Source organism: Microplitis mediator, chromosome 5, assembly GCF_029852145.1.
Source record: "Microplitis mediator isolate UGA2020A chromosome 5, iyMicMedi2.1, whole genome shotgun sequence".
NCBI lineage: Eukaryota > Metazoa > Arthropoda > Insecta > Hymenoptera > Braconidae > Microplitis > Microplitis mediator.
The window spans coordinates 11,711,844-11,733,988 of NC_079973.1; the positions used below are offsets into that span (position 1 = coordinate 11,711,844).

The 22,145-nt window shown below is 30.1% G+C and overlaps 1 protein-coding gene across 3 annotated transcripts; it reads left to right on the plus strand.

Moving 5' to 3' along the window:
• The first annotated feature begins 2,117 nt into the window (after window positions 1-2,117).
• Window positions 2,118-20,783, plus strand: LOC130667395 (neprilysin-2-like). 3 transcript variants are annotated; one of them, XM_057468929.1, is made up of 8 exons: window positions 2,231-2,480; window positions 2,835-2,918; window positions 14,087-14,226; window positions 14,304-14,567; window positions 16,649-16,851; window positions 16,930-17,908; window positions 19,821-20,071; window positions 20,147-20,783. In XM_057468929.1, the coding sequence occupies exons 1-8, from the start codon at window positions 2,467-2,469 to the stop codon at window positions 20,477-20,479; spliced, it is 2,268 nt and encodes a 755-aa protein (XP_057324912.1). In that variant the 5' UTR covers window positions 2,231-2,466; the 3' UTR covers window positions 20,480-20,783. The 3 variants fall into 3 exon arrangements, with proteins under 3 accessions (XP_057324913.1, XP_057324912.1, XP_057324914.1); XM_057468931.1 differs by having other exon boundaries at window positions 14,304-14,372; XM_057468930.1 differs by lacking the exons at window positions 2,231-2,480; window positions 2,835-2,918 and adding an exon at window positions 2,118-2,203 and having other exon boundaries at window positions 20,147-20,782.
• Window positions 20,784-22,145: the final 1,362 nt, after the last annotated feature.

A 22,145-nucleotide genomic window follows, 5' to 3' on the forward strand; every position in this document is an offset into this window, starting at 1 on the left:
CAATCGATTAATCAGCAATAAAACTCAAAATATTCGAATCATTACAATGATTTGAAGATAGAATGATTTTACTAGGGTCATTGTATAACATATTATACATCTTACTGTAGACTAGCATAGTGCCAGTAATTTTAGGTAGTGGGATGTCCATTATGAATTCCTCGTTATTGAAGCAATCGTTTGTTGACGATTTTAATTTTCTTGAAATAACCTTTAAGTTTTCTCAGGACAATAGCAATGCTTCTCGTAAATCCTGCAATTCTCGCTAAAATAGAAATATGAAATTGACTATTTTTGTATTTGCAAAAGAATAAAATCAAATTTTACCAGAGCCAAGGTTGTATTCCAAGCTTCCGTTTGGAATGCAACCATTCTGAATATATTTCTTACCAGGGACACTACTAGCGGTCGGGTGCGATCTCGTAGCGAGCTCTGAATTACACCCGCTGCTGCTGCCTAGTACCGGTGACTTTCCTCTTCTACTAATATATCTTTTCTCCCAAGAAATTTTTTTCTTGGCTTAAGCACCTTTTTTTTCTTAGTTGGAGTATACAAGATGCCTTGTGTCAAAAGAATAGTACTTATTCTAAGAAATTTAATTTTCTCAAAAAAAAAAAAAAAAAATTGCAACATTGCTTCAAAAGTCTAACACCTCGGGAAAAAATAATTTCATGAAATATCATAAAAATTTATGAAATTCCACATAGCTGTTATCAAGATCCCAAAGAGTTATTGGTGTGAAATTTGATGTATTTTTAAAAGTTTCATGAAATTTGATGAAGTGTTACGAACTTAATAAAATTTTATGAAATTTTATTAGAAACCATGAGATCATTTTATGACATTTCATAAAATTTTGTAAAATTTCATTAATGGCCAAAACTTCAATTTTGTAAAAATTTATAAAGTTTTATAAAATTTATAAAATTTTACATAATTGTCCCCAAAATTCCAAGGACTGATTGGTATGAAATTTTATATTTTCTTTTATATATTTTATATTTTTTATATTTTCTTAAAATTTAAATAAGTAATATAAAGTTTAATGAAATGTTATGAAATTCTATAAAACTTCATGAAATTTTACAAAATTAAAGCTTTTGGTCTTATACGAAGTGTTATGAAATTTTCAGAAATTCCATCAAATTATGCTTGAATTTCCTTACGTCTGCAGAAAAATCTTATTACAGCAACAGGATCCTATTGTAGGAATAATGAAATTTCTCAGTGATTCCGTCAGTATCAATTCTGTCGCAGCAAATATTTTGTTTTCGGTGAAAAATTCTGAAAGATCAACACTTCCACTTGAAAATTTTAAATACATTAATTTTCAAGCTATCGTTGGTTCTCGTATTAAATCCATTTAATTACCAATAATATTATATACTAACAATGAAAAATCGCTTTACACGAACAGTCTCTGTTATGTAAGTGGGGTAGATTAAAGAGTCATGACTCTATTTATTAGGGTCTGTAATTACAAGGCATCTCCTTTCTTTGCACTTATATACGTACTTTTCACCTCCACCTTTTTTTTCCCCAAAGTATTTTTCGTTGGTAGATCCGACATTTGGCTCGTCACCCCGTCCATCGTGTGACTGACGTCCCCTAAAGATCATTCTATATTCTGAATTTTTACTTGTACACTGAGATAAGATAATTTTTGTCTTAAGGATATACTAGAAGGCTATGGGAATAGGAATAGGCCGTTGCTGTCACGTGGTGAAAAAAAAGCTATACTTACCTAAAATATAGCAGGATATCGTTGTATAAATTTAGTATAGAATTATGGCTGCATTTCATTTCATTTTAATTATGAGTTTTATAGAAGATTAGAGCTGATTGAATTTAGGAATTGACCCATTGAGTAAGTTAAATGTGATAAAAAAAAAAACAATTTTTTAAATAACTCTAAACACATATTCTTTGATTTTGTGATATATTCACGTACAAATAAAACTATTAGTCATCTTTTTTTTTATTATACATTAGTATACGATAATTATAGATTAGTATACAATAAATAATCATATTACTGCTTTTTTATCAATCACGACTATTATGATAAAAGCACTTAACTACAACTTAAACAAAACAAAAATGCAGTATTGGTGCATCGATCACTTATTATCGATATCGTCAGTAATAATCGTGGTTTGTAGCTGAACGACTTTTTATAGACTGTTATGGAAAATTTCAATATGTAAGTTATGAAAATATACCTATTTTCTCTGTACTCTAATCTAACAGCAGTCTATATTATTACTTTTTATTGTAAATTAAGAATAATCATTAAAATAAAGTAATGTGAGTTCGTAATATAATCACTATTTTAAACTTCCCGCTAAGAAAATTGCAAATTTTCAAAAAATAGAAGTTATTGGTTGCGGTCCGATTTTCGAAAATCGAGTTTTCATCAGATGTCGACGTTTTGAGGTCCTAGGAAGCTATTCTGACTATTCCCGGATGGACGTCCATGTGTATGTGTGTGTGTGTTGCGTGTGAACTTTTTTTTGTCCGACGATATCTTTGGAACGAATGAACCAATTTGAACGTACTTGGTGGTAATCGAAAAAGCTCACCAAAACTTAGAATTGATTAGATTTTGGGGTAGATCGGTCATGTAGTTTACGAGTTATACGAAGAATGAAAATAAAAATTTTTTGTTAGTTTTGGTTTTTTGCGTATAACTTATAAACCACTTGCCCGATTCGCCTCAAAATGTAATCAGTTTTAAGTCTTGTTGAGCCCTTTCGATTGCCACCAAGAACGTTCAAATCGGTTCATTCGTTCCAATGATATCGTCGATCAAAGATTATAATTTTTCAGTGAAGGTATGTTTTACCGGCCTACCAAATTTTTGAGCTCGAAGAAGTATTAACCCATAAGAACAATGGATTAAGTCCCGTTGTTAAAAGGTAAATAATTAAGGATAGACTCCGGTGACCACCTATCCATTGATTTTCATAGTTTTATATGCATTTGAATTACATATGTAATAAAAACAAGCTGTATTCGTTTTGAAGATGCAATTCTTGTACATTATTAGTCATTTGAAATGATTTTCTGATACATAATTGAGATATCCTCAAAAAATACAATTTATAATTATAATGTCCCACACAATGTTATCTCTATTTGATGTTACGTATAAGCCTAATGATATTTTAAATGATCCAAACCGAAATGTTGTCGTGTGATTTAATATTCATCAATTACTTGTATTATGTGTTTGAACTTATTAATATAAATTTCGATTGAATAATCAAATTCGATCAAAATATTCGATAAATATTAAGAAATAATAGTAGCCAGAATAAGAAACAAAACTGTAAGAAAAAAGAACCCATATGAAAAATATATCGTTTGACGTTGGTGGTCTTCAAAATGTCTCTTGAATTCATTAAGAGCTGAGACTATGAGCAGTTTGGAGAGATATGTATTTTTATCATTCAGAAGTCTTGACAGTGAAATGGTTACCTCCCTGGTTGGTAGTAGTTATCGAGAGACTTGATAGTATCCCTATGTTGGTGACGCCAGTCGTGTCAACGCTCATCCAGAAGCCACGACACGATTTTATGAATCACCAGTTATAATATTCAATTTTAAGTGTAAAGATTCCATTTTTACTCAATTATCGCATATTACTGATACACTATTGGTAAAAAAACATATGAACTATATACAATAGAGAGATATAAAACTATTCGGTACAAGGATTAATTTTCTTAGAACTGCCGAAGTAGAAGTAATGCAGAAGTAAACACGTTTAAATTCCGTCACATTTGGGCGTTTAAGAGTTTATTTAATAGGGATTAATAACTACCACATCATTAACGGTGTGCAATTTTCTTCTCATCATTTAATTATTGAAAATTGTGTATGTGTATGAATGAATAAGTAATGATAATAATTATTGATGATTATAAAAGTTTCGAATACTTCAATTGAGTAGTGCATTATTTTCCTCCAGAAAGGAGATGATTTAAACATTGAAACTTCGGATCGGAGTAGGATGTAGATTAACATTAAATCCACATCACTTCGAAATCACTCTTCTTAAAAACAAATTTCTTTTTCGTTCTATATGTGAAGTGATTTTTTTATAAGTTTCGAAACTGTGAGTGACGGAGTCAATTCGAACTTAAATAAAATCAGTATTCACTCCCAATTTTTTGCAGTGTGATTCCATCCTAATTATTGAAAATCGAGTTTTGAACAGATCTCAGTTTCAAGGTTCTAAGAAGCTACGTTTACAACTTTGGAGATGATTCCTAAGCTCACTGTATAAAATTTTTGGTGTGAAAATGGTCCCCCAGGATTTTTACACGTTCACTTGTCGCACTTAAATTTACTTTCTGCACCCGGGAAAAAATGTTCAGACATGACCATGTCTGTTCATGTATGATCAGGCCTGAAATTAGACATAATCATGCCTGTTCATGTATGATTATGTCTGATATCAAATATGATCATGCCTGTTCATGCAAGGTCTACGTATCGTTGGAGAAAAAATGGTAAAAAACGTTGTTTTTCGAAAATAATGGCATACAAAAGTATTTTCACACTCGAAAAGCTCGAAAATGTATTCACAACAATGTTTTTGAGCTCAAGGAGCTTAAAAATAGCGAAAAGTTATAGGGCTGGCCCGCAGGGTCAACCGATAGACCGATTTTTACTAAAAATTTCTCTGCATGGATGATTAGTGTGTAGGTGTGAACATATTTTGCTTATACCCTTTTATGGAGAGGTTGACTCAGGAAGTAGCATATTTCAGATTTTAGCCAAGCGCAATTCTGTTCAGAATATGTTGCTACTGCAGACATAAGTCTTAAGACATGTCTGTATTTAAAGTTTTAGGAAATTCAAAATTTATCTTCATTAGCTTCGAGTCAAAAAAAGAAGATAATTTTTTTTCTTCACAATTTATGTAAACAAATTAATTACAACAATCAATGTTATTGAAACATATTAAGACTGTTCTGATAAATATAAGAACCATAGTAGTGTACAATTCTGTCTAAGGAATTATTTATTTAAAATTTTTTTTTTTTATGTTTGAAACCATACAAATATATATATAAAAATGTATATATATATTTATAATGAGAAAAAGACGTGCAGCGCTACTTTACACGGCGTAGCAATTTTATACTCAGTATACTGACATTCATTAATCTTAATCAGATCGGCGGAGATAGCAGCGAAATGTTTTGAAACTTTTTTTTATTCCATACTTTTTTTACCCACTACTTTTCTATAGTAGCAGTCTTTCTCGATTTTACTCTTCAACTACTTTGTTTTCTTTTTTCAACTTTGTATTGTTTTTTAACTTTATTTATTACTTACGGTTTATCAAAATTATTAAGGATCTCTATAAGTACACTTCACATACTTAACATTAATATTATTCCAGTTTCACGTATTGAATTACATGTCAAAGTAGAATTTATTTATAGGATTAGAAAATTACTATCCTTCTGTAATTATATATCACTGTATATTTAACTCTATTTAGGTTGTATACCTGCCATTTCTCGTTCCTTATAATTCATTAAAATTCTTTTTTCGCTTCAGAATTGTTGATTGGTTCTATTTTCAATTTAGCGGAGTCCCGCTGCGTCCATAGACATCGTTATGGAGTACTCTCCATAGAATGGCAATGAGTCAACCACTGATATACACTACTATATATAGGAATACATGTACACGGCCCACATCTACAGTTCTAGTTGTGTGTTACTTATCGTCACCTTATTCTTACCCTCTTGATAACGCCGATCAATAAAATTGTTAAAAGATTCGTGATATTATTAACTGAATTTTTCGCATCGCAGATACTGAGCAGAGTCAGACTTCGATTCAATACTCGAAATCGGAACCAATAATTGATTATTATAGTGTTTCTTTTTTCTTATATCCCGAGTCTAAAAATTTGACCTGATTTTAGTCTAATTGGACTATTTGATCTGTTTTTGATCTTATGTAAAAATTTTGAGCTGTTTTTGATCTGTTGTTTTAAAAAACAATTGCGTTACGGGCAGATAAAACTAGATTAATTCTTGAACTTTAAAAAATTTTAGTTCTGAAAATTTGCAAGAACTAAACTAGATTAAATCATGGGCTTGTAATATTTTTATTTATGGGCAATATTTATAAAAAATATATTAAGTTACAGAATTCATTATGTTTTGTTTACTTTTTATTTAGTGACTTTTGTTTAAAAATGTCGACAGTTAATGAAAGTTTGACAGCTTTATGTTTTAGTTGTCTTGACTGAATATTTATAGTATTGAATAAAAGCCCGGGAAAAAAAGTTCTTATATGATCATATATAAATCATATAAAAGTGACTCATATAAAATCATATAAAGTTTTATAATGACATTGGTCCTATAAAAACTTATATGACTTTCTAAAATCTTATATAATCATATAAAGTTAGATATACCCGGTAAAAAATGATTTAACCTAATCATATATACAATAAATTTTATATGATTAGATCTCAAAATTGGCAGGATTTGATGATATATAATTATATATAATCATGCATGAACAAAAAAAAAACACCTATCGGTTAATTGCTATTTTGCCAAGGGGTCACCCATCCAACTAATGTTCTGCCTCAATGCTGCTCAACTTTGATGATCTTTTGATTGCCGTCTGGTTCTCTAGTCTGCTTTACCCTTATAAGTATTTGTCAATCTATAGCATTACCTAAATCAAATGATCAAATTGATACATTCTACATCAATAATGCACCAAATATAATCAAATTTTATCACATTAGTGTTTTATATAAAATTATAAATTTCTTTATAATAACCTGCTCATAAGACCATAGAAATTTATATATAAGAATCATAAAACTATATAAACTTTTATATATAATTATATATGATTTTATATAACCGTATTGAACTCTTTTGTACTTATACAAATTTATTTATAAATTCATATAAAATCACATCAATTTTCATTAATTATCTGAATTCGTAGAAAAGTTTTATAAGGTCATATAAGATTTCATGTGATCATATATATATGATCATACATGTTTATGTATAATCATATAAAACGTGCTCTTGTAATTTCACAATGTTATATATAACTTTATATGAAGTTACATCGAATTTTATAAAAATTTTATAAGATTATACGAATTATTGTAAGAATTTTATAAGATCATATGAGTTTTTATATAATCATATATGACTGCATATAATGTATAACATTTTATCTGGTAATGTTATAAACTCATATATAACTTTATAAAAAATCATATCAACTATTATAAAATCCTTATAAAATTATATAAATTCTTATAAGAATTTTATAAGATCGTTATGAGCTTTTATATGATTATATATAAGCATATGAAACTTTACCTGGTATTGTTATAAAGTTATATATAACTTTATGTAAAATCACATCAATTGTTATAAAATTCTTATAAGATCATATGAATCCTCATGAGAATTTTATAAGATTATGTAAGCTTTCATATAATCATATATAAACACATATGTTTATATATGATTCTATAAGAACTTTTTCTCGGATTTATATAAAATCACATCAATTTTTATAAAATCATTATAATACTATATAAATTCTTATAAGATTTTCATAAGATCATATGAACTTTTATATGATCATATATAATTATATATAAGCATATAAAACTTTATCTAGTACTTTTATAAAGTTATATATAACTTTATATAAAGTCATATCAATTTTTATAAAGTCCTCACGAGAGTATATTAATTCTTATAAGAACTTTATAAGATCATATAAGCTTTTATGTAATCATATATAATTTTTATATATTTCTCATATGATCATATATAAATTGTATATGAACATATATGTTTATATATGATCATATAAAATCTTTTTTTCCCGGGTAGTAATAAAATTTCTCTTAAAATGTCAAGAAATTTTCCTTATTTACAGGATAAAATCGAAAATATTTTGGCATTAGAAACCATCAAAATTCTTGTGACATCTTATTACGGAAGCACATTAGCAAGTTTCAAATATCAAGAAAATTAAAGTAAATTTATGAATCTATATTATTATTATTATTATTTCTATTTGTAGAAAGTCCTGTTTTTGATCTAAAAGCGATTAAAAACAGACTAAAAATTATAAAAAATAAAGTCTGTGTTTGTCCTTAAAAACACTTGAACACAGACCAATAATTATAAAAAAAGTCTGTTTTTAGTCTAAACGCGATTTAAAAAAGACTAAATATCATACGAAGTTAAGTCTGGTATTGGCCTGGATAAGGAATAGTACGGGCGAAAACTGATTGAATTGTCATACGAAATAACTACGATTTATGAACTTAAATTCAAGAAAAAACATTTGAATTTATCATTTCTTTTAAAACAGATCTAATTTTTTGACCCGGGATGTCCTTTGGGATAATTGTTACTGGTGAACTTAGATAAGCTTATTATCCAACTTAATAAGATTACAAACTTCGGACCATAAACCCTTATTATCGGTCAGAGCCTAACGTTGAACCAGAATAATTCTTAATTTAGTTAAGATCTGAACAACTCAGTTATTAGGTACTAGATTTCCTACAATGAAATAATCCACTGAGCTTTTTGTTGAAGAAGCAAGAATTTCAATTGTGTTGATCAAGTAAGCATTATCATTGGTTCATTCAAACTGATGGTTAAAGTAGAAGCTAATGAATTAAGAGATTTCAGTTAGTATAACATATACTCTCTTAAAATGAACCAGTGAAATTTCACTGATTCTCCAGTGAAATCCATTGATTCACCAGTGAAATCCACTGGTTCAACCAGTGAATCGAGCGATCACTGGTTCAATCAGTGAAATTCACTGATTCAACCAGTGGACTAAGACGATCGCTTGGTTCACTGGGTTAAACCAGTGATACGTCGGTGTGCTACATAAATATAAACAAAATAGGTTAGATTAATTTTATTTTATTATGAACGTTTATTTAAAAACAAAGTGAACTAAAAGAGTCTTAATAACAATTATATTTAATTAAAAATTATTTTGTGATAAAATAAATAATATTTATTAGGATTTATAAAAATTAAATTTGTTTCCATGTTCAATGGGCTTTTTATATTGTTTAATTTTAAAAGTGTTATTCATTTTTGAGGTTAGCTCCAAGCTATTGAAATTACTCCAAAGTTATTTATTTTTAAACTTTGTAAAAAGTGTGGCATATAATTATTATTGTTATATAAAAGTTAATTGAAATATTACATGAAGATAATCAATAAATGTTACTTACTTATTGACACAATAAAACACTTAAATATATTTATGTATAGAATGCTGCTGTACCCGCGCGCTTACATATTTTTAGTTCACTGGTTGAAACCAGTGAGCGCGGCGTTCACTGATTCAACCAGTGAACTTTTAGTCACTAGTTAAACCAGTGAATTTTACTGGTTGAATCAGTGGAATTTCACTGGTTCATTTTAAAAGAGTATGATAGTTTATATATAAGTTAAACTTTATCCTTGAACAAGTTTTAAACTAGTGAATTTATAAAAAAATCTGATAATTTTTTTTAGCTTATAAACGAAAAAATTAGGGGGCGTTGCTAAAAAAAAACCAAGTTGGTGAATAACGGACACCCCAATATGTACTTATTTCTGCTTGGATATAAATCTTTTTATCTGCTTATATATAGTTGGATCTGAGCAAATATAATTATACATGCTTATATTATAACAGGGCTAAGCTGTTACTCTGGTCGTCCTTACAAAGGGCGCCACTGGAAGTAATAACGGCCTCCCAGAGCCGGATCTTAGATCATCAGGGTCGGTGTAAAATTGATTTGTAAGAGAAGGAAGAGGAAGGATAATTTATAATTAATTAATTTAATTCACGTTAACCTTTCTTTAATTAACAATTTTGTTAAGCCGGTTTTAGGATTTATTTTATTTTACCGCTTACCATTTTATTCACTGACTCTATATCCAATACTCAAAACTTGAACACGTTTTACTTCACACATTTAACGTTTATATTTTATTAATTGATTTTATTTAATTACTTAAATTAATTATAATTAGTTTATCCTAATATTAGTGACTAGATAATTCTGACTAGATCGCAATTGTTTTTCCGGTGAATGACTTACACAACCTGCCTGGAAATAACAAAGCTAATTATGTCGAGACCGGTTTTCGATTGAATATTACACGAAAATAGACACAACAATACTTCGCAGACTCAACGATTAACTGCGTATTTGATTAATAAATATTTTGGGAATGTTTAACAAAATACCTATCTCGATTTACGTTGATTAGTTTTCCATTGGTTGTTCAGTAATAGTTGTCCTGGTTCGGTATTTGGCCTGGTTCGTGTAGTTGTCCTGGTCCGTGTAGTTTGTTCCGTGGTTACTTGGTCATTCCGGCTCTATCTTCCCGGTTCTAACTTTGGGCGTCTGGATGTTTGCCCAATCCTACTGACTCTGTCCTAAACGTCTGTTCAGTGTGGTCGTTCCGGTCTCTACTGTCCTTTTTCACTGCTGTCTTCTAGTTTTATTACCTCCGCTCGATCATTTTCGGCAATGATCGGAAAACTCTTCCCTTAATTAATTTTGATTGAGCCTAGCGTGAGAGTATTTTCAATGAGCGCGCCCGGCGACAATTCGAAAAACTTAATCGAACGCTCGTTTGGGGTTGCAGATAGGGTAGGTGACCATCAGTGATAAATCACGATTTGGGTCAATAAAATGACCCAATTTACCCCGTTACAATATCTAGCAAAATCGAATATTTGGACGTATTTGGACATAAACAGATATAACGAGATCTAGACATATCTGGTTGGATCCAAAGTTTTTTATCGGGTATTTCATCAAATAATTGAATCATTGACCTATCTACTATATTATTAATTTCTAATTCTTTATAAAATGAAAAAATAATACAACAGATGTAAAAGCAAATCATTTTGCCTTTTGCACGGAAAAAAATTCACTGTTACTGCAACAGGAAAAATCCTGTGGGAGCAACAGGACAAAATCCTGCTGCAGCAACAGAATTTTTCCTGTGAAATCAATAGGATAAGGCACAAGTTTCATGTACCAATTTTTAACTTCCCGCTAAGAAAATCGACGATTTTCGAAAAATTGGGAAGTTATTGTTTTCACCCCGATTTTCGAAAGTCGAGTTTTCATCAGATGCCGACGTTTTGAGGTCCTAGGAAGCTATTCTGACTATTTTCAGAATGATGTCCGAGTGTATGTATGTATGTATATATATATATATATATATATATATATATATATGTGTGTGTGTGTGTGTGTGTGTGTGTGTGTGTGTGTGTGTGTGTGTGTAAACTCTTTGTAACTTTTTAACTGATGAATCGATTTGGATGGTTGAGGTGGTAATCGAAAGAGCTTGTTGATCCTCAACTTTCCTGAAAATTTCAGATCATTTATATTTATTTATATTTCAGATCATCAATATTTCGAGCAGACTCGAAAATATTGGCGAATTACGAAAAAAAAAAAATTTTTTTTTTAGTTTTTTTGTGATTTCTCAGAAACGACTTAAACGATCGACTTCAAAATCTAATCAGCTCTAGAACTTTATAAGCCGTTTCGAATGTCACCTCAACCATCTCAATCGGTTAATTTGTTCGAGAGATATCGTTGGCGAAAGAAATGATAAAAAACGTTTTTTTCGATTATCTTTGAAGTTACTCATCCGATCAATTTCGAAATTTAATCAGCTCTAAAATTCAAGAAAACGCGCCGATTGCCACCTCAAACGTCAAAATCGGTTGATTAGTTCAAAAGATATCGGCGCTGAAAAGTTAAAAAAATAACATTTTATGTTATTTTTTCCAGATAAATCAAAATATAATGTGCTAAAATGTGTCTGAAAACATACCAACTCTTTCTCTTTATAGTCTCTTCCGATCATCAGATAATGTCATATATCTTGTTCCTTAGTTTTAAACATATTGTCGCAAAAAATTGAAAAACCCAGTCTTTTATTTTTTTCTCGGATAGTCCATATATTATTGCTCTGACCTAAGTCAAAACTCATTCAAATTTTGATTTTGATCACTGACATTGATTTCTGCCTCAATACATTTATTTCAGAGAACATAATCGATAATAAAAATTTAAAAGCTGCTTCTTCATTGATGATTTTCGATTCTTAACTTTTCAAACTCTAGCATAAAACGTAACTTGTTAGAGCTTGAAAAGCTCATAAAAAAATGATTCCATGTAATAGCATTTCCGAGAGCTCGAAAACAGCGGGAAGTTTTGGGGCTGGCCCGCAGGGTCAACCGACGCCCAGATTTTTTTTTGTCAGTATAATAAAATTTCAAAATTTGAAAAAAACTTGAAATTTTGAATGAAAATTCCAATTAAAAAAAAAAAATCAACTTAAAAAAAAAATTTATTTCCAAATTTTGGATTTTTTCCAAATATTGAAATTTTATTATATGGACGGAAAAAATTGGTGCATGAAATTTGTTCCTTATTCTATTGATTCCACTGGTAAAATCTTACTGCTGCAACAGAATTTTGGCCTTTTGCTGTAACATGACTGCCTCCTGTTGCAGTAACAGTAAATTTTTTTACGTGTGGAAAGGGAATAAAGGAAATTAGAAATACAAAGATATCATTTGCTATAATTTATTAATTGATACCGCATATTCCTTAGAAGTTTAGAATTAGGGATGGAAACTTAAGATGAAGAATCGATTCTTGATTCCGATTTTTTTTTTTTATAAATTTCGATTCTCAGAGTCGATTAATCAATCTCAAGAATCGATTCTTTTGAATTTAATCGATTCTGATTAAAAAAACTTTTTTTTTCAAGTAAATTAAAATTTCAGAAATTTTTCGATATTAAAAAATAAAACCAATAAAATGAGGTTAAAAGTATAATAGAATGCAAATTTATGAAAATATTAGAAATTTTACGTTTTATTAAAGAAGTAAATCTGACAATATTAATGTCATGATGACTAAACTGGTACAGACAGATATGACATCTAGTACAGCTACAAACTATATTCGGAAAATGAGTTTTATATTATTGAGATGCGATTTTCATGCGTAAATGAAAAGCAAATTAACTATATATGTCATCAAAATATTTGTAAGATGATTGATTAAAAATAAAAAAATGTAAGATAAGAAAACGATGCGAACGCACAGAAGGCACTAAATTTGAAATATTTTCGTAATAAATATACAATTACTTTACGCCATTTTTCATTCAATAGGGTCGTTAGTTCGGCATTAAAAATAAATTATAAACTCGATTACTAAGAATCGATTCTTGATCGATTCAGATAACTGGGAGTCGAGTCTAAATAATCGAGTTTTTTGACCAAAAAACCGATTCTCGGGTAGAATCGGATTCGATTTTACCATCCCTATTTAGAATAAAGAAGCAATGTTTTGTTTGAATCGTTAATTTCATACTAAGACGTGATTACGTTATCGTGGTCACGAGTTAATACCAATAGTATTTATCTAACTTTCAAATTAAAAAATTACGGGTAATTTCGCTTTGACTTTGTAATGTTGCCACGGTCAAATATAGCGATTGGTCATAGATATTTATTTTTATCATACATTAGAATACGGAAAATAATTCCATTACAGCTTTTTTATCAGTAATGACTGTAATGATAAAAATGAATAGCCCGTAACGAAAGAAATGAATTAGGAATCATCGCATCGATCGCTTCTTATCGATATTGTCAGTAGAATCGTAGCTTGTAGCTGAATAACTTTTCGTGACAGTTATAAAAAATTTGAATATGAAAGTTATGAAGATATATATCATTTCTATCCCACTATTAAGCAAGTATCCATATTTTTAATTTTTGATATAAATTATAAGAATATAGTGATTAAAATTCAAGAAAAGTAATCGAAATTAAATGATATGAATTCATCATACTGACGTTTTTTTTTCTATAAATAGAAATTTATACACGAATAACCTTATTGGTGATCGCCATCGGAATCTTAGTCCATTCATTTAAACGTAATCAATTTTCCAATTTATTTTCTAATCAAATTAAATTACAGAAAAAAATTGTGGGTTACCTCACTTGCAATATGTATTTCGATAATAACTGCCGAAAATTTGAATGGCATAATAAAACACTCACCTGGAAATGAGTTAAATTGTACGACTCGAGAATGTGTAAAGGATAATTTGATATTCGGTATAAACTTATATATACTTTATTTTGTACAATTTTTTACAACGAAATTCAAATCATTTATCGTATTATTATTTCAGAACTGGCTTTGCTATATAATATGGACGTGAGCGTCGACCCATGTGACAATTTTTATGAATTCGCTTGTGGTAATTTTGATAACGTCCCTGTTGATTATTTACACCCTACAAGTAGTTATTTTGCAAAATCTAAACTCAGTTTATACTATGAAATTTATAATTTGCTGATGCGTCAAAATCGAGTGCACTCACCCAAGCAATTGAATTTCGTAAAAGATTTCGTCACCTCTTGTAGAAATTTGAACCGCAATAACAATGATGAGTGTAATTATTGATTTTTGATTTTTATCTGGATGCTTTTTTAAAACGAGTAAGTGAAACGTGTTCCAAGCAAATATTCATTGCGAATCAATCCAAATTCTCTCACTGATTGTATTGGTAACATACTTAAGACTATCCAGGCAGTGAGTAGTGACTGATTGGAGTACTTTGCACTGATTCAACCTAAGAGAGTATATAAATGTATATACACTAAAATTGAAACTTTTTTTTTTCTTCGATTTTTTTTTGACATTGGTTGGAAATTTTTTATTTTTTTTGTCATTTCCTTGCATTTGCTGACTCACCAACGCAAAAATTTGAGAAAAGTCGAAAAAAAAAAATTTTTTCATTTTGATTATGATTACACAATTAAAGGAAGAAAACTTGTTCTTTTAATTGTTTAGCAAAACTTTGATTGATGATTCCCAAAAAACAGTTCGATAGATCAATTTGAAAATTTACAGGGTTCTTGGGGATACATTAAGCTAAAAAAGTCCCTGGCAACATTATTTTTTTTATCGATATTTGCAGAGTAGCGGTTGATTTACTAAAAAACCAAAAAAAGTCATTTTTTTGTACTTACTTCTAATGGATGTTAAAAATAAAAAAAATTTTTTTTTCCAAAAAATGATGACAGGCTCTTGTAGGGAATTTATTCAAGTTTTTAACGCCGCCCTTCAACTTTCTGTGCGGACGTTGGTACCTGAAATATCGATGATCAAAGCTAAAAGGATCATTTTCTGTTTGAAGGCTGATATCTCTGCGACAAAACATCCTACGAAGTTAAACAAAAAACCAAATTAAAGTTGAATAAATTTGCTAAACGAGCTATGTACTTGTTTAGTTGAAAGAATTTTTCCGCGGTCCGTGCACTCTTCGGAAAAAAAAAAAAATTTAGAAATTTTTTGTCTCGCGGTATTTCCCATGTTTGCGCAATAACCGGAGCTTTTCAAAAATTTTGAAAAAAATGCACTAAAACTAGAGATTTTAAGCTACAAAATGCTTTTTCTAAAATCTCGATACGATCATTTTTCACCAAGTTACAGCCTTCCAAAAATCACTAAAAAATTTATAAAATTTTTCTGCTCCTTTAATTTTTTGCATCAGGGTATATTTGGGTCATCCGTTTGGTACGAAGATTTTCTTTTTTTTTGTTCCCCATCAAAAATCTTGTTTTACATGTAAAAACAAAAATTCAGTAAAATTTTGAGCTTTTAATAACAGTTTTAAGAATTGAAACAACGTCGTTGTTGCTTTCTCATGTTAGAAGCATGTAAATTTCGATTCTTTTCTTTTTATCGGATAAAACTCAGGCCCATGTTAACATTTTTTATTGGTTCAAAGTTTTCTTGGTAGAGAATTGTATGCTTTTTGGAAAAGCCTGTATGTGCTTAGCAGTACCTTCCACTACACCCCTCGTGGAAGCCTTGAAAGTCTAATGTCCTACGACATTAGTGGTTTTTTCTTGTTAACTTGTAAACCGTTGACTTTTGGGGAAAAAAGTACATGACATTTTTTGTAGGAAATGTAGTCTTCTACAAAAGAGTTTTCATGAGTCAAATCTTTAAAATCGATATTTGAAAAGATATATGAACTTTATGAAAAATCTTTTGTAGAAGACTACATTTCCTACAAAAAATGTCATGTACTTTTTTCCCCAAAAGTCAACGGTTTACAAGTTAACAACAAAAAACCACTAATGTCGTAGGAAATTAGACTTTCAAGGCTTCCACAAGGAATGTAGTTGAAGGTACTGCTAAGCACATACAGGCTTTTCCAAAGAGCATACAATTCTCTTCCAAGAAAACTTTGAACCAATAAGAAATGGGGCTGAGTTTTATCCGATAAAAAGAAAAGAATCGAAATTTACATGCTTCTAGCATGAGAAAGCAACAACGACGATGTTCCAGTTCTTAAAACTGTTATTAAAAGCTCAAAATTTTACTGAATTTTTGTTTTTACATGTAAAACAAGATTTTTGACGGGGAACGAAAAAAAGAAAACCTTCGTTCCAAACGGAGCACCCGAATATATATCTATAATCATCAATATCATTCAACATTTATGATGATTGAATAACTTAGATCCTGGGATCAAAAAAGACAAATTAGATTATTTATTTGAAATAATATCCAAATTGGGCGGATGGCCTGTTATCGATGGCCATGAATGGAGCAGCACTGATTTTAATTGGGCTGACTTAATATACAAATCAAACAGTCTTGGTGCCGATTCAAATCATTTCATGAGATTATATCATGAACTAAACAAAAGAACACGAATTTCTGTAAGTATTTTAACAAAATTTATAGATTGTAAAAAAACGTACTTGTTATTTTTTTAACTTGTTCATTTTACTAAACAGTTGCATGTACCAGATTTCGAATTTTCATACAAAGAGATAGATAATTATCAGAATAGTTCAATAATTGATGCTTACCATAAATATATGGTTGATGTTGCTAAATTCCTTGGAGCCAATGAAACACTCGCGAAAACAGAACTCATGGAATCATTAGAACTTGAATTGAAACTCATCAACATCAGCAGTAACAATAATATATCGTCAAAAAATGTAGATAACACTAAGGGAATGTCGGTAAAGGAAATAAAAGAAAAGTGGCCAAGTATAAAATGGGAGAAATTGTTAACTTTGGAAATGGAAGCGCAGAAAAAATTTTGTTATTCAAATGAATCGATCATTTTCATAGAAAATCATCATTATATAACAGAATTGGAAAAATTAATGAACGAAACTCCTAAAAGAGTGCAAGCCAATTACGCTGTATGGAAGACTATTCAAACTTTAGTTCGACTTGTCGAGTCTATAACTCTACATAAGCTTTGGTTCGATTACTCTACTATCAGAAGCCCATCAGCTGCCTATCGTGATGTTAATTGTTTTGGATCACTTGAAAATTTATTGCCAGATCTGCTGCTCTTTTACTATATACGTCATCACCCGATCGATGAACGTGTCAAAAGTTATGCGAATCAGATGATTGTAGATATGAAAAAAAAATACTTAGATACTTTAAATAGTACTAATAGGTTGGATGTTAAGACCAAAGACAAACTAACGACGGAAACAAATTCTTTAAAACTTATTGCTGGTTATCCTGACGAAGTTCTTGACGATAAAATACTGGAGGAATTTTATCGAGGCCTAGAAATTACTGATGACAATTTATTGAAGAATTATTTGAACTTAAATTTTTTCAGAGAAATAAAATCTTCGGAATTGATAAGAAATCTAAATCATTCATATACTCTGTTGAATTTATTAAAACTATTAGATCCAATTGATTACGTAGCTTATAACTTTTACAATTTGAATACTATTGGTAAATATTAATTAACTACTTCAAGTGTTTTTTCACCACACCTGCACCGAAAGTTTAAATTCCTGCCCTGTTTTGCCGGGTCAAAAATAAAACTTAATTCAGGCTCGCTTTACTTCCTTATCTCTTGAAGTTATCGATTTGCCGACGATTTTTCGATAAAATCTTGGCTTTTTCGACTTAAATTAAATTTATTGAACTTCTTTCATATATAGAAAATACTTTGAACTTATTCGTCGTTACTTCGAGCCCGATGCACTCTAAAACAAAGTGTGTTACAAGTGTATTATTTTAACACATATTAAGTGTGTTCTATGTTCAAGGCCTTAAACAAAACTATAGTTTTTTGTAGTCACGTAAAACACGTTTCACGGTGTGTTAAAAGTCTATAGATTGCTTATGGCGTTTCAATGTTATTTGGCAAGTGTGTTAATTTCGACTACACACTTGGTTTTAGAGTGTGGTCATTCACCTTACTTTTGACCTGCTGAATCAAGTTGAAAACCGTTATTTATTCGCCTTACTTCCGCCTTAAAATATTAAAATTATTTCCCCTTAGTTTTGACTTTTCGCCTTATGATTCAAGTCGAATGAGTACACATAAAAGAAAGGATTACTTGAACTAAGGAATTTACGTTATTCTCAAATTTTTTTTTGAATCAAGCTTACATTTTGTTTTTGATTCAAATAATAATCAAATTTGAATTTAGAAACTAATTTTATATTGAATAAATAATTCTCTCGATTCAACAATAGAATTATTTGGCTTCAAAAACGTTTGTATTTGTTCAGAAACATTTCAGACTTACGTCAAGTATTTTTTTACTCGGTGTAAATTATTTAGATTTTTTATTCCAGTCTTTTTTTCTTGGCTTAATATAATTTAATTTTCGACTCAAATATTTTTAACTTCCCGCTAAGAAAATCGATGATTTTCAAAATTTCGGGAAGTTATTGATTTCACCCCGATTTGCGACAATCGAAATTTCATCAGATGTCGACGTTTTGAGGTCCTAGGAGGCTATTCTGACCATTTTCAGATAATGTCCGAGTATATGTATGCATGTGTATGTGTGTGTGTGTGTGTGTGTGTGTGTGTGTGTGTGTGTGTGTGTGTGTGTGTGTGTGTGTGTGTGTGTGTGTGTGTGTGTGTGTGTGTGTGTGTGTGTGTGTGTGTGTGTGTGTGTGTGTGTGTAAGCTCTTTATAACTCAACTATTGAACCAATTTGGTTAAGGCGGCAATCGAAAGAGCTTGTTGGCCATCAACTTTTCTAAAAATTTCAGATCATTCGATTGAGTAGACTCGAAAATGTTAGCGAATTACGAAAAAAAAAATTGTTTTTTTTTAGTTTTTTGTTGATTTCTCAGAAACGACTTATACGATCAACTCCAAAATCTAGTCAGCTCTAGATCTCAATAAAACACGTCGATTTCCGCGTCAACTTTAAAAATAGGTTCATTCGTTCACGAAATATCGTGGGAGAAAGAAATGCTAAAAAACGGTTTTTTTTCGAAAACAACGTCATACAAAAGTATTTTCGAGCTTGAAGAGCTCGAAAATATATTCTTAACAATGTTTTTGAGCTCAAGGAGCCAAATCATTTTTTTTTCTGTGTATATAAATCGAGTCAATTTCGACTTGATTTCAACTATTTCGTCTTGGATCGTGACTAAATAAGCCAGTTAAGTCATTTTTCCCACAGAGGCAAAAATTTAAACTTCCAGGTACAGAACTGGTAAAAAATAGTATACACCATGTGGGAAGATAGCACGTTTCGATCTACGCGTTTGCTACCCTGGCTTTTGGCTTGGGAGAGTAATCACTCTCGCAGGCTGAGATGTTTTGCTTTTCTCACTTGATATATACTATTAAGGCTCTTCTGAGTTAAATAAATTAATCGTGGAAAAATTTAAGTTTTAGGTATCGAATCACTCAGAAATTTTGATTTCAGTATTAATCGTCCAGATCACATTAACTTTGGTACGCTTGGAACCACTATTGGACATGAAATAGGGCACAGTATTTATGAGTCTAACAATGCTGTTAATAAGTTCGGAATAAAAGACAACGGATGGAGTATTTTGGCAGATAAAAAATTTAAGGAAACAGAAGAGTGCTTTATTGAACAATACTCGAATTATTCTTATGGAGTAACTGGAGAAAAAGTATGACTAACTATTGTTTCAAGGAATAAACAATGTAACATGTGATTTTTCAAATACTTGTTTGCTTACTTGCAGCTAAACGGTTCAATGTACCTGCAAGAAAATATTGCTGACAATATTAGTATAAAAGTTGCGTATTCGGTCTACCGAAACTGGGTCAGAAAAAATGGACCTGAGCCAACTTATTCTAGCTTGCCTTATAATTCGAACCAATTGTTTTGGCTATCCTACGCGAATACATATTGCACATCAAAGTCATCATTGAATGAAGTAGATTCGACCGATAACCATGCTCCGTACGATAAACGTGTTAATGGGCCGCTTTCAAACGCCCCAGAATTTTCGACAGATTTCAAATGTCCATTAGGCCGTAACATGAATCCTGTTAAAAAATGTAGCGTATTTTAATAATAACTATCAAAATCTTTTATTGGGTTTGCAGGCAATTTTCAATCGATTTCATCAATTGAAATCATCAAGAGACAGCGTCGTGTCTCAAGTTAAGTATTCATCAAACAGATTGTGTGCGAGAACTTTGACCGTGTTCCTATACCCGAACCAACCATCGATTTGTTGATATTGAAAATGCTAAGTTAAATTATAACTAATCTATTGAAATTGTAGTTAAAATGGCCTCAGATACGCCTTGTAAATAAATGATTCGCCTTCGATTTCGACTCTGATCAAATTATTTACTCCAGTTCCTAAAAAAGTATACCCCATAGCAACGTCTTATGTGCCAAATGTGGATGTTTCCATATATTATAAATTTTATTATTGACATTTCTGCTATATATTGTAGGAAAAGAGAACAATATCCGTCAACATAAAAAATATAAATATAAAGGGCTTATATGGGTCGGATAATTTTTTTTAGCTCATAAGCGAAAAATTTAGGGGGTGTTGCCAAAAAAAAACTCAAGTTGATAAATAATAGACACCTTAATATATACTTATATTTGCTAGGATATAAATCTTTATATCTGCTTATATATAGTTGGATCTGAGCAGAGATAATTATATATGCGTATATCTAGCAAAATCAAATATTTGGATGTATATGAATATAAACAGATAAAACGAGATCCAGACATATCTGGTTGGATCCAAACGTTTTTTGTCGGGATATTTCATTAAATAATTGAATCATTGGACTATCTACTACATTATTCATTTCTAATTCTTTATAAAATGAAAAAATAATACAACAAAGGTAAAAGCCAAATATTTTGCATTTTAAAAAATGAATACAGGAAATTAGAAATACAAAAAATATCATTTGCTATAAGTTATCAGTTGATGCCGCATTTTCCTTATGAGTTTAGAATAGAGAAACGAAGTTTTGTGCGAATCGTTGATTCCATCAGAGCAATTTCATTATAGTAGTCATGAGTGAATATCATTAGTACTTATAGAATGTTGAAATTAACAAATTACAGGTCATTTCATTTTGATTTTGTAATGTAGTCACGTTTGAATATAGCGATTGGTCATAGATATTTATTTATGTCATACATTAGTGTTTGGAAAATAATTCCATTAGAGCTCTTTTATCAGTTATGACTGTAATGACAAAAACAATTAGCCCGTAACAAAAAAAAATAAATTAGGAATCATCGCATCGATCGCTTATTATTGATATTGTCAGTAACAATCGTGGCTTGTAGTTGAATGCCTTTTCCTTGACAGTTCTAAAGAATTTAAATATGTAAGTTATGAAGATATATATCATTTCTATACTGCAATTGAACAGCTATCTATATTTTTAACTCTTAATATAAATTATGGGAATAGTAATTAAAATCAAAAAACAGTCATTGAAATAAAATCGTGTGAATTCGTCATACTATAATTCTTCTTTTTCACACGGAAAGCATATTATGGGAACTATTGCTATGCATTATGGAAACAGTTCCCATACACTGTAAAAAATAAGGTACTGAAATCAACCTCCCTAAGAGTTTAACAAATTTCCTCTTCAGTGAAACCAAATTCGTTTGAACCTACGAAAACTAGTTTGTCTCAAGAAAATCGTTTTTATTGAATGAAAATCTCTACTCGATTATGAGAAATT